This window comes from Trichechus manatus, unplaced genomic scaffold (genome assembly GCF_000243295.1).
Source record: "Trichechus manatus latirostris isolate Lorelei unplaced genomic scaffold, TriManLat1.0 scaffold00057, whole genome shotgun sequence".
Taxonomy (NCBI): Eukaryota; Metazoa; Chordata; class Mammalia; order Sirenia; family Trichechidae; genus Trichechus; species Trichechus manatus.
The window spans coordinates 1848329-1861986 of record NW_004443993.1 but is presented as its reverse complement, the minus strand read 5'-3'; the positions used below and the strand labels follow the sequence as shown (position 1 = coordinate 1861986).

General features: G+C 50.2%; 1 protein-coding gene across 1 annotated transcript; it reads right to left on the bottom strand.

Moving 5' to 3' along the window:
• Positions 1-23: 23 nt before the first annotated feature.
• ICAM3 (intercellular adhesion molecule 3) lies at positions 24-8041 on the bottom strand. Its single transcript, XM_004378552.2, has 7 exons — positions 7683-8041; positions 6853-7119; positions 2038-2343; positions 1393-1677; positions 779-1033; positions 410-658; positions 24-325 (listed from the first exon to the last, which is right to left on the bottom strand). The coding sequence occupies exons 1-7, from the start codon at positions 7762-7764 to the stop codon at positions 132-134; spliced, it is 1638 nt and encodes a 545-aa protein (XP_004378609.1). The 5' UTR covers positions 7765-8041; the 3' UTR covers positions 24-131.
• Positions 8042-13658: the final 5617 nt, after the last annotated feature.

Here is a 13658-nt window from a genome sequence, read left to right as displayed (position 1 = left end):
CTGGGAGAGCTCCGCGGCGCCCGTGGAATTAAGCCACAGACTCCGGAGTTTGAAGGCTTTATTGATGTGGACTCCAGGGATACAGCCAGCACCCCCGTGGTCTTTGGCCTGGGATCCCAGAGGCCCGCAGCTCAGGACGGCTCCTCCCCCGCCAGCCCGTCGGGCTGTTCAGACGTGAGGGGCAGCGAGGTGCTCCTGTCCTTCACGTGGTACATGCCGCTCCGCTTCGGCACCCCGAAGACGTACAGTAAGGCTGCTGTAATAATCACCAGGCCCAAGACCACTAACACCGCCATGGTGATGGTGACGGAGCGGGCGTTCCAATCTGTGCGGAGAAGCGCGGAGTGAAGACACGCCCCGCCCCCTCCTGGACTTGCCCGTCCAGACCCACAGCCCCACCTCTGCTCACCCTGAACTTCCATCACCACCTCCACGGTGGTCATGCCCTGCGAGCTGACGGCCTGACAGTGGTAAATGCCATTGTGGTATAACTTGACGAGGAATGGGATCCCGACGGGCACATTGAGCTTGGAGACTTCTTGCGAACAGTTCATCGTGGGAGCCGGGTTGCCCCGGGCCTGACACTCCAGGACTTGGTAACTTCTCTCTTTCCACATCCAGTGCTGGGGGCATTTGGCCCGGTCAATCTTGGGACCGTCTGTGGGACAGCCATGTGATCAGACACACCCAACACACCCAAAGCACAATGGGGCAAGGGAGAGTCAAGTCCTTCCAGTTCAAGGGGGCAGGGAATTAAAGGTCAGGGTGACTAACTCACACAGGACACTTAGCTGGACGCTCCTATTCTTGTGCAGGATTTTCCGGCCCACCTCAAGCCTGGCATTGCAGGAGAAATTGCGCCCGTCGTCGCTCTCCGTGGCATTTATCTGAAGCTGGGCGGGCTGCCCCGGGGCCATGATTGGAGCCCCGTCCAGCTTAACTGTAACTCGGGTCCCGGCCTTGCAAGTCACATTCACCATGGTACCCTCCAGGACGCTGTCCTTGCTCAGGTACAGCATGGGCTCCTCGAAGCCTAAGGACAGGCATTGTACAGTAGTCCGCTGGCCACGCCCCTCCCGTCTGCCGGCCATGCCCCCATCCGCCCTTTCCCTCTGCGGGCGTCCAGACCACGCCTTTCGACTCCTCAGGCCCCGCCCTCTTTTAGAGTTCGGGCTCCTTTGACCCCTGTCCAATTTAGGGTACTCCAACTATCTCTCAGGTTACTTAGGCCCCACCCATATGCAACTCCTTCCATTTGGGCTGCTCAGGCCCCATCTCTCCAGCTAGTTAGTCCCTATCTGCCCTCTTTCTGTCACACCCGTCGGGCTACGGAGGCCCTGCACCTCTACTCCACCTATTGAGCTGTCCTGGGTCTGCTCCGCCCCCTCTTACGGTAGACGGTCACGTTCTTCCGGGTCTCGCGGCTGTCTCCTCCCAGGGTCACGTTGCAGACAATCTGGGCGCCCTCCTGCTCCTCGCGCGTTGTGGCCATGGCTGTGGCCGTGAACGCATCCCTGTGTCTCAGGACCGTGAGATTCAGCATCTGGTCCCCCAGCGCCAAGTGGACCTGGGCCTTCCAGACCGGGAACACCCCATCCAAGGAGCAGTCCACGGTGAACTCTTTGCCCACCTCCAAGATATGGGGGGCGGTGAGGTGCGGGCTGGTCATTGGCAGGGCTAGGGAGAGGGGTGGGTGTGAGCACAGGGAACAGAGGTCTTGCCGCCCTTTCCCGGGGTATTTTCATTCCCCCACCTGGAATATCCTCTTCTTGGGACACTCTGCGGCATGGCTCACCCGCATCCCAGGACACACCCACCCGTTGGCCGGGGTCACAGCTTTCTCAAAAGACCCTGCGGCCGTGGGCACCCTATCCCAGGATACCCCACACCAGTGACCACGGGCATGCTCTTCCCAGAAGCCTCTGCAATCCAGTACCCCGCAGCCAAGGGTCCTTCCTCCCCAGGAGTTCCGCACCCCAAGCGGGAACACCTCTCCCCCCTAAGCCTGCCCTCTCCACGGGCACCCCAACGCATCACCAAAGGTTCGGAGCTGCCTGGAGGTCGAGCTGTTCTCGAACAGTCCCAGCCCTTGGTGCCGCAGGTCCAGTTCCGTGCGGCAGGAGAAGTTGGCGCCGTAGTCCTCCCTGCTCGCAGGCACTGTGGCTGTGACCTCAGCGGGCTCCCCCACTGCGGGCTGCCGGCTCAGTTCCTTCTGCCCGCGGAGCAGCACCACGGTGAGGTTGGCCCGGGGCGCTCCGCCCCACACCTGGCAGCGCAGAGTGAAGTTGTCGCCCACGGGCTGCCAGGGGGGCAGGGGCGCCAGCTCCACGCGCTCCGGGAGCCCTGTGAGGGAAGGGATGGCACTTACCAGCCGGCCCTGTAACCCCCACCCCAGGGACAGAACTGTGAACTTTGAATCAATAAACCTACAGGGCTCAGAACTGCGCCTGTGTGTTTGCTGTTGTCATTAGTGTCTTTATTGTTTCCTGTTTTGTCAGACACCTTGCCAGGCACTAAAATAAAAGTCAGGTTTTTATTTCCCAAGGATCTCGCCATTAAGAAAAAAAAGTCAGGAAAGAAGGGGACTAACATTTATAACCACTTAAGGTATTCATAATAATCATAAAAAGTTTCTACTATTTAGAGCTTTCCTTAGACATTCCAGGTATCACCCGCCTTCATCCACACAGCAGCCTAGTGAAATCTGCTCTATCATTCCTTCCCTTTATGGATGTCCAGGAGAGGTGAGGAGAATTCCCCCAATGGCACAGCCAGGAAGTGGCAGAGGCCAGGCTAGAATGTGGGTCTCCAAAACTCCAGACCTGGCTGTTCACTGGCCTCCTTGCTGTCATGTCCAGGAACTCCTTCCTGGCCTAGACCCCTGCCATGGCCACTCACAGAGCTTGGTCCAGCCCTCCCCAATCAGTCCCAGGCACCCAAGGCTCTCATAGTTCACCTGCTACGTGTGGCCTTCTCAGGGTGTTCTGTCACAGTCAAGGGGGTCTTAAGGGCACCTCCAGGCCCGTCCCCTCCCAGCTGCAGCTGAATACCCCTGGCAGACAAATGCCAGGGCCTCCATTGGAGAACATCTCACTTTAGCACTTGAAAACTCAAGCCTTGGCACAGAAGCCATGGACCAGCTGATAGGAAAAATATTTAACATCTTAATATTTACAATTTTAGAATATTTAACAAGGAAGCCAGGATCTTAACCTTGGGTACCACTGGTCAGGGACTCGAGTTTGCTGGGAAATGCTGGTAATTGGGCTCACAAGGTTGGGGGAAGGGAAGCCCTGACTTAAAGCATTTGCCATTTTCTGTGGTGTAAATACCCTCACTATGGCTGATTTCAAGCTACCACTCTGATGCAGAGTTGGGAAGGGATGATCATAGTTGGCTCTCATGAGCCAGGATAAACTGTTCCAGCTCAGCACTGGACAGAGGCATCCCAGGAAGTGTCAGCAGGGGGCCACACAGGCAGGTGCACTCCCAGGTCATGATCCTGGCAAATTCCACAGACACACACATGAACACACACAGAGACAGGGACACACTTAGACAAACACACACAGATACACACATAAGTCACACAGAAACACAGGTACAAAGACAGACACAGATACTGGCACAGACACGTTTCACATAGATACTGACATGGACATACACATAAAGTCACGTACAGAGACATGATAGAATGGTGCAAGACCAACGACTTCATTATAAATACCTTTTTTCAACAACATAAATGGCGACTATACATGTGGCCCTCACCAGATGGAATACACACGAAGCAAATGGGCTACATCTGTGGAAAGAGATGATGGAGAAGCTCGATATCATTAGTCAGCACAAAGCCAGGGGTCAATTGTGGAACAGACCATCAATCGCTCATATACAAGTTCAAGTTGAAGCTGAAGAAAATTAAAACAACTCCCTGAGAGCCAAAATATGACCTTGAGTATATCCCACCTAAATTTAGAGACCCTCTCAAGAATATATTTGGCATGTTGAACACTAATGACCGAAGAAACTTGCTCTTGAACGTAGAGTAGCTAAAGCAGAAGGAAGAAATGAAGTAAAAGAGCTGAAAAGAAAGTTTCAAAGGGCGGCTCTAGAAGACAAAGTAAAGTATTATAATGAAATGTGCAAAGACCTGGAGCTAGAAAACCGACAGGGAAGAACAGTCTTGGCATTTCTCAAGCTGAAAGAACTGAAGAAAAAATTCAAGCCTTGAGTTGCAACATTGAAGGATTCTACAGGGAAAATATTGAAAGATGCAGGAAGCATCAAAAGAAGATGGAAGAAATACACAGGAGTCACTAGACCAAAAAGAATTGATTCACATGCAACCATTTCAGGAGGTAGCATATGATCACGAACTGATGATGTTGAAGGAAGAAGTCTAAGCTGCACTGAAAGCATTAGCAAAAAACAAACCTCCAGGAATAGATGAAATACCAATTGAGATGTTCAACAAACCAGTGCAGTGCTGAAGGTGCTCACTCTTCTATGACAATAAATTTGGAAGACAGCTACCTGGCCAACATACTGGAAGAGATCCATATTTGTGCCATTCCAAAGAAGGGTGATCCAACAGAATGCATAAATTATCGAACTATTTCATTAATACACATGCAAGTAAAATTTTACTGAAGCTAATTCAAAAACGGTTGCAACAGTACATCAACAGGGAACTGCCAGAAATTCAAGCTGGATTCAGAAGAGGACATAGAATGAGAGATATCATTGCTGATGTCAGATAGATCCTGGCTAAAAGCAGAGAATATCAGAAAGGTGTTTTATCTACACAAAGGCATTTGACTGTGTGAATCATAACAAATTATGGATAACGTTGAGAAGAATGGGAATTCCAGAACACTTAATTGTGCTCATGAGGAACCTGTACATAGATCAAGAGGCAGTTGTTTGAACAGAACAAGGGGATACTGCACGGTTTAAAGTTAGGAAAAGTGTGCATCAGGGTTGTACCCTTTCACCATACTTATTCGATCCCTATGCTGAGCAAATAATCCAAGAAGCTGGACTATTTGAAGAAGAACAGGGCATCAGGATTGGAGGAAGACTCATTAACAACCTGCAATATGCAGATGACACAACCTCACTTGCTGAAAGTAAAGAGGACTCGAAGCACTTACTGATGAAGATCAAAGTCTACAGTCTTCAGTATCGATTACCCTTTAACATAAAGAAAACAAAAATCCTTACAACTGGATGAATAAGCAAAATCATGATAAACAGAAAATATTGAAGTTGTCAAGGATTTCATTTTACTTGGATCCACAATCAACACCCATGGAAGCATCAGTCAGGAAATCAAACAGTGCACTGCATTGGGCAAATCTGCTGCAGAAGACCTCTTTCAAGTGTAAAAAGCAAAGATGTTGTTTTGAGGACTAAGGTGCACCTGACCCAAGCTATGATATTTTCAATCGGCTCATATGCGTGTGAAAGCTAGACAAGGAATGAGGAAGACCAAAGAAGAACTGATGCCTTTGAATTACGGTGTTGACGAAGAACATTAAATATACTATGGACTGCCAGACGAAAGAACAAATCTGTCTTGGAAGAAGTACAGCCAGAATACTCCTTAGAAGTGAGATGGTGAGACTACATCTCACATACTTTGGACATGTTGTCAGGAGGGACCAGTCCCTGCAGAAGGACATCATGGTTGGTAAAGTAGAGGGTCAGCAAAAAAGAGGAAGACCCTCAATAAGATAGATTGACACAGTGGCTGCAATAATAGGCTCAAACATAGCAATGATCGTGAGGATGGTGCAGGACTGGGCAGTGTTCCATTCTTTTGTACTTAGGGTCGCTGTGAGTCCGAACTGACTCAATGGCACCTAACAATAACAACAGAGACACATACTAAAAGACACAGATACTGATGCACAGATGCATTCACTAACATCACACACAGAGATAGACACGTACACGCAGGCACACACAGCTACAGGCACACACAAACACACAGATACCCACACAGACAGACATACACTAACATACAGATATACATGTATGCTCACACATGGACACACACAGATAGTGACACACACACGGGTACATAGGCTCATGGACAAACACATAAGCACATGCAAAACTGACTCACAGACACAGGCACACACACACAAACCCACAGGAGCATACTTATAATCTCAGACACGTATGCTACATTCACTTACAAAGCCTTCACAAAACAGTAGTCACTATGTGTGACATATTCTGCTACTTTCCAGTTTAGTCTATTTTTTAAAATGCAGAGAAACTCTGAAAGGATGCGTAAGAAACTGGTAACGGGGCTGGAAGGGCTGGGAAGAAAGATGACCTTCAAGAGCAGAAACTTGGATGCCGAACTGCAACTGGCAAGTGACTTCATCCTACTGAGCCTCTGTTTCCTTGTCTGTGAAATGAAGCTTGTAACTGCACCTACCTCCCAGGGCTTTTGTGAAAATTGAATGAACAAATATGTGTCAAGCCCTTCAAACAGTGCCACGTGCAGTCAGCACTAGGCAAATGTCAATTTTACTTTACACCTTTTAATATTTTTTGGGTTTTGAGCCACATGAATTTTTACCTACCATCAAAATAAAAGTAATAAATAAAAGACACGAGATAACATTTTAAAAATAGCTTGTTGGGACCCAAATAAATTGATTTCATAACTGGAGCCCTGGCAAAAGGTTGAGATGTATGTCTCTCTTTTTCTCTCTCTCTCTCTCACACACACACGCACATCCAGGTCCAGCCCTGGGTCAGAGCCCTGGTCCATTCCTGCAGACTCAGCCGCCACCTGCTGCCCACTGCCCACCACCAGCCCCGTCCACTTACGGTACACAGTAATGCCTGTAGTGCTTGTAATCTGGTTGCCACTGCAGAAGCTGGAGCAGATAATCTTACTGTCGCTAGTCACATTGCTGAGCTGGAAGGCTGACCAGCTCAGGCCACTGTCCACCAGCTCCTTGGACAAGGCCGTCTCCAGGGCAATTTGACTGGGATTGGGGCAGTCAGCACTGCAATTCACCAAGAGCGACCCTCCAGTAGGCACCACCGGGTCCTGGGGCTCCACCCGCAGTGAAGATGCCTGCCCCTGGGCACCTGCGGGGGCATGGGGAAGCTCTGCTGACTGTTCCAGTTTCCCCCCACCCACCCCTCTGCAGGTCCCCTCCTTGTGCTGGGATATGAGGGGATACAGCTTAGGCATGGTGCCTGCCCTCAAGGTGCTCACAGTCTGGTGGGGAAGACAGATGATCAGGGACAGGGAGAATTCTGAGGGAGGCCCTTATCCAGCCTAAAGGAGAGGGTGGGTCACAGAAGGCTTCCTGGAGGAGGGGACACCTAGAGTCAGTTGTGAAGGGTGAATAGGAGATAGCCAAGTAGAAGGGAAGAATGTTCCTGGTAGAGGGAATAGCATAGGCAAAGGCCGGGGGTCCTGATGGCTCCGGGAGAGAGTGTGCGTGTAGCACAAATCACACAAAGGGACCAGGCCATGTGGAGTCCTGAGGCCAAGTTAAGGAGCCATGACTTTCTCCAGAGGACATGGGGGAGGCCCTGTCAGTTCCAGGAAGGGCGTGCACCAACCAGGCCAGCAGGATGCAGGCAGTTGTGCTTTCTCCGTTCCCTACCCCCAACCTACGAGTCCCCCATTCCCAGGCTCTCACCTGGGGGCAGCAGACAGCAGACCAGCAGCAGGAGGCTGAGCAGAGACTGGCGGGCCCAGAGCAGTGGCCCCAAGGGCACCATGGTGGCCAGTCTTCAGGGAAAAGTTGCCCTGATGATGTGCTGGCTGTGAAAGGGCTGGGCAGGTCGCCCAGGGAACGGAAGTGGCAGTTAGGATTGCAGAAGTCAGGGCCTGCACTGTGGCCAGGCCCAGGGAGGGGCAGGGGGATTCTCTGTGGCCCCAGAGGGGGGCTACCTGGGCAGGTGTGGGGCCCAGGAGGCCCAGGAGTGGGTTGGTGCTGGGCGCTGGCAGGTCTCTGACAGGGCAGACCTCAGCTGCGGTGCTGGCCCCCAAGTGAACCCACAGGAAGTGTTAACACAACTGGCTTCCTTTGTTTTCAGTGCTGGGGACCCTGGGGGGGGAGGCGGGGGAGGGGGTAATGAGACATCTCCTTCCTGCTGGACCTGGGTGAGGTGGTGATTGGTCCCCAGAAAGGAAGTTAACGGCGCGGGGGGTGGGGGGGGGGCTCTAGGAAATGTCCCTGAGGCGATAAGGTGTGATTTCAAGGCAAACTTTCAAACGGGCAGCAATGGGGGAATTTTAAGCACAGCCTCAAGGGGCTGGTGTGAAATCTTAACATTTCTGGGGGATAAATAAGGGATTTGAGGGTGATAATGGGTGACCCCCTAGGGTAAGCAATGCCATCAAAATGAACAGAACCCACATTTATTGAGCACTTACTATGTGCCAGGCCCTGTGCCGACCCTGAGCTAGGCCATAGCTCCTGAAGGCCCTTTACCTTTGAAGACCTTGAGGATCCTCCATTCTCTGCACACAGCGCCAAGGCAAGGTGTTTTTGGAACGAGTCCTGAGCCATTGTCTCGAAGACACCACTTGTAACTGGGCTTTACCCCTGTGCTTGCCCTTGCCCCTCCAGCTGGTCTCTTCACTCTAAGAAAGCTGCTCTGCCTTCTTTCCTCCCTTCCCCTTCCTCCACCAGCCCTGCCTTCCCACTTTCTCTGTCTCTCTCTTCTCTCTCACCTCTCCACCAGCCTCCTCACCTCCTCCAATGCCTCTGTCCAAAGTCTCTAAGAAGGACTTTGTTGAGGGCCTTGATGGTGCCCTGTATTCATCCACTTTCCCCATCCCTAAGGCCACACCACGCCCCCTCTTGCCTGGAAGTCCCCTCAACTGGGTCTCTCCGCTGCTGCTCTGTCCCCCAAACAATCCACTTCCCATAGTTCTTGAGAGACCGACTCAAAAGGCGAATCAAGTCCCATTGCTCCCTCTGCTTCACACCCTCCAGACTCCTCGCCTGGGCCTAGCTGCTCCTTTTGCTTGCTCAGGATCCCTCTGCCCTCAGCTCCTCCTAGTCTCCTCACCTCTCTCTGCTCCAGCCATACTGGCTTCTCTGCTGTGCCTCAAACCCACACCACCCATCCAGCCCAGTCCTCCCTTGGGGCCTTCGCACATGATGATGTTCCCTCTGCCTGGACTGCTTTACTTTTACACAGAGGGACATGGCTCCTCCCTCACCTCCATCTGCTCAGGTGAGGCCTTCCCAGGTGTAAAATGGGAGGAGGAGGAGTAGTAGTAGTATCAGTAGTAGCATCAGAACCTAACTTTATGCAATTCAAGATCAGCCCAAGGCTAATCACTATATGAGGTGGAGATCAAACATAACTCCACCTTCCAACCTTTTTACCATTTCTGACACCAACCATCCCTCCCACAGCACTCTACTTCTCTTCCAGTTCGATAATCTGTTGCAATGGCCACACAAAACTCACGGACCATATTTACACCTAAGTGGTTTATTAAGGAAGCAACAGGCGTACAACTTGGGATCAGGTTCAGGAAGCATATAGGCAAAGTTCCTCTTCTTCAGTGCAGGACAGACCTCCTCTTAGCCACCTGAGGACAGGTCCCTCTTGGCCCTGCCATCCATCACTGCCAACTCTGCCGTTGGGCCCCTTCTGGGCCTGTCGCTGCCAGCTCTGCCACTTGGTCCCTTGCTGTCTTCAGTGTTATGGCTCTTGACCTGTGTTACAGCTCTTTTAGAAGGCTTCTTGCCTCCTCTCTCTCTCTGCTTCTCTCTTTTTTCTCCTTTCTGCTTCTTTCTCCTTCTTTCTGTCTCAAAAACCTCTGTAATAGTGGCTGCTTATATACACAATTCCTTGTCAATTTCAAGGCATGGCCCCTCCCAGTGGGGGTGGGCACAAACTGACCAATCCCTTTCAGTAGGCCTCAGACACTTAATTTACATACTAGGCTACAACTCATCTCATTTGCAAAGTCTATTGACCAATCCCTGCAAGGTGCATACCAATCATAGGGCAGGCTGCAGCCCAGGATCAGACAAAAAGTATCAAATCAAGTTGTTTACAGTTTACCCTGGAAATGTCAATCAACCTGGACAAAAGTAACAAATGCTCTAGGGTAGAAAACTAGGGCAAGGTAATTCCTCAGGCCTTAGGGGAAAAAATCTCTCAAGCTGTTTTTTCAAAGAACCAAAGTAAAAGGCCACATAAAGGAAGTCGTTGCACCACACCTGGATACCCATTTTACAACTGTCACTCGATCTTAGGCTTTATCTGTTGTCCCCATAAATCACTTCTAATATATTTACAATTTATTTACTGCTTTTTCTTTCATCACCTTCTAACACACTTATAATTTACTAACCTTTTTTTTTTCTTCCTGCTCCTTGAATGTCTCTCTCACCTAAAATATAAGGGCGGGAACTTTTGCCTAGCTCACTGCTGTATCCCAGTGACTAGAACCGTGTCTGGCACACAGTAGGTGCTCAACGAATATTTGCTGAATGAATGCACACAGAAATTTGGTACACGGGTTGGGGGTCTTTTGACCTCTGAAATCTTCTTGTGGGGTCCTCACAGGCTTCTGTGAACTCCTGGGGAAGTTGTCCTAATACGTGATTCACAGACAAAGCACAGATGTCCCTTGGCAAAGGAGACAGGTGATGTCTGTGCCCTCCCTACTCCCAACCCTGCCCTGTAGGGGGTAGGTCTTGCCAGGGGCTTGGTCCCTTGGGCCAAGAGGGAGTCAGCAGAGAAGTGGGGAGCCCAAGAGGAAGTGGGGTGGCAGTGGCAGCCAAGTCTCTGGAAGACAGGAGTGACGACTGTCCCACCTGGATGGGAAGACACGACCCCAGAGCATGAAACACTGATGTCTGAGCTTGATGGGGGTGGGAAGACAGGGTGCTCCCCAGGCCCAGGAGCAATATGAAGTATCCGCTATTATGTGTCACGCTGCGCTGGAACCGTCCCACCCTGAGTTTCATCTGTAAAGTGGGCATGTCCAGAGCCCCCACCTTCTAGACCACCACTTGTCTGTCAGGTTGTCGTACTGTAGTGGCTTGTGTATGCTGCTGTGATGCTGGAAACTATGCCCCCAGTATCTCAAATACTAGCAGGGTCACCTACGGTGGACAGGTTTCAGCAGAGCTTCCAGGCTAAGACAGACTAGGAAGAAAGGCCTGGTGATCTACTTCTGAAAATTAGCCAGTGAAAACCCTATAGGTCACAACAGAACATTGTCCGATATAGTGCTGGAAGATGAGCCCCTAGGTTGGAAGGCACTCAAAATAGTCAGTAGCCACAACAATGGGTTCGAGTATACCGACTGCGAAGATGCTGTAGGACTGGGCAACATTTCATTCTGTTGTACATGAGGTCACCATGGGTTGGAGCCGGCTCAATGGCAACTCACAACAGCAACCTTCTAGAGGTGCCAGTGAGCTGAACCAAGCACACAAGGACCTAACGCAGAGCCGGAGACCTCACAGCTGCACCCCAGTGTCCACAGCAGGGTGGGTGGGAGCCGCCTCACAGGGCTCACTGGGCTGAAGCCTGAGCTGCCTCTGTCATCTCAACAGTAACACGGTGATCACAATGCTCCCTCCTGGGGTGATGTGACAACTGAGCACTTTAATACATGTACAGAGTTTAACACCCTGCCCGGCACATATCTAACCCTCACCCTGAGCCCACGAACCAAGCCCAAACCCACTGCCGTCGAGTCAATTCCAACTCATAGTGACCCTACAGGACTGAGTAGAACTGACCCATAGGGTTTGAGCTGCTGGTAGATTTGAACTGCCGAACTTTTGGTTAACAGCTGTAGCTCTTAAACACTGTGCCATCAGGGCTCCAAGCCCACAAGGCCCCTGCTTTTTCCCTTTTTACAACTGAGGAAACAAGTTCAGAAAAGTGACATGAACTGCCTCAGGAGGCACAGGAAGTTGGAAGATTAAGTGGACACAGCCCAGCAGTGACAAATCTCATCTTGTGAAGTTCCACGGACCCCTTCAGGTGGGGAAATACCACTCCAAACTGCAAAGACATCAGGGCTTGCAATCCTGTTGAAACTCTAGCAGGGTATTTCATGAGAAAAGTTGTATTAAAAATAATGAATAATGACATCCACCTATTTTGATTTGCACCCAAAACATGAGATGGAGCAGAGGGATGGAGAGACGGAGAGATACAGTGTAATAAAGCAAATTAAACCAGCTGCAGTCCAGTCAACCCCAACTCGTGGTGACCCCATGTGTGTCAGAGTAGAACTGCACTCCATAGGGTTTTCAATGGCTGAGTTTTTGGAAGTAGATCGCCAGGCCTTTGTTCTGAGGTGCCTCTGGGAGGACTCAAACCTCCAACTTTTCAGTTAGCAGCAAGTTGAGCAGCACATTGTGGAATCCAGGGGTGGCCACTGTGCAGTTCTTTCAACTTTCCTGTACGTTTGAAAATTTCAGAAGTGCTGGAAAATAAAAATTGCACCCTGATAGATCAGGGCATGGAACCCTGAGGCTGCTCATGTCACAGAAGGAGGGTCAGCCAGACCGTGTGTGCTCTCTGCCGAGAGTACAATGCTTCCCGTGGCGAGGTCTCTCCCAAAGAGTGAAACCGAATCTGACCAAAAGTTTATAGGAATTTCGGAGGAGATCGATAAACCACCACAAAGACCGCAGCAGAAACTCTACCAGACGAACAACCTGGTTTCTTCAGCAAATATGTTGCAAGGGAGAAAAAAACAGAAGGAGGGGAACCCGGAATTTAAGTCTTACAGGAACTCATCTGAGGCAGCATGTGGACTTTGGATTTTTATTGGAACAAACTGTAAACAAATATTTAAGAGACAATCGGGGAAGTTTACGCACTGGCAGGTCATACAATGACACTGAAGAATTATTGTTAATTTTAGGTATGATAATGATATAATGATATTGTGGTTGTTTGAGTCATTATGTTTTGAGATACCTAACGAGGTTTTTACAGATGAAATGATATGATGTCTATGGGATTGGGATAGCGGCAGTGTTGAACAAGACTGGCCGTGGGTATTGAAAACTGGTGATGCTGGGTGACAGATAAGTGCAGGTTATCTTAATCGCTCTGGTTTTGAATATGCTTTAAACTGTCCATAATAAAAGGTTCCAAAAAAAAAAAAAAAACAAAAGTAACTGCACAAGAGTAAGCCAAGATAATTCTGAAGAAAGAATGAGGGGAGAACTACTCTATCAACTATTAAAACAGAGTGGCAGCATCTTTCAAAATTACTAGGCCCAGACCCTACAACCAGTCACTCCATGGCTGGATATTCATCCTACAGTCTCCTTGCACATGGGTGAGACAGTCACTCACTGCAGCAGCATCATAGGAACAGGAAGGATTGGAAATGACCTACAAGAACACCAAAATCAAAAAACCAAACCGTTTGCCATCGACTCGATTCCGACTCATAGTGACCCTACAGGACAGAGTACAACTGCTCCATAGGGTTGCTAAGGCTGTAATCTTTACAGAGGCAGACTGCCACATCTCTCTCCCAAGGAATGGCTGGTGGGGTTTGAACCGGCGCCCTTTTGGTTAGCAGCCAAGCGCTTAAACACTGTGCCACCAGGGCTCCTACAAGAACCCCAAAAACCAAAACCAAAGCTGTTGCCATTGAGTCG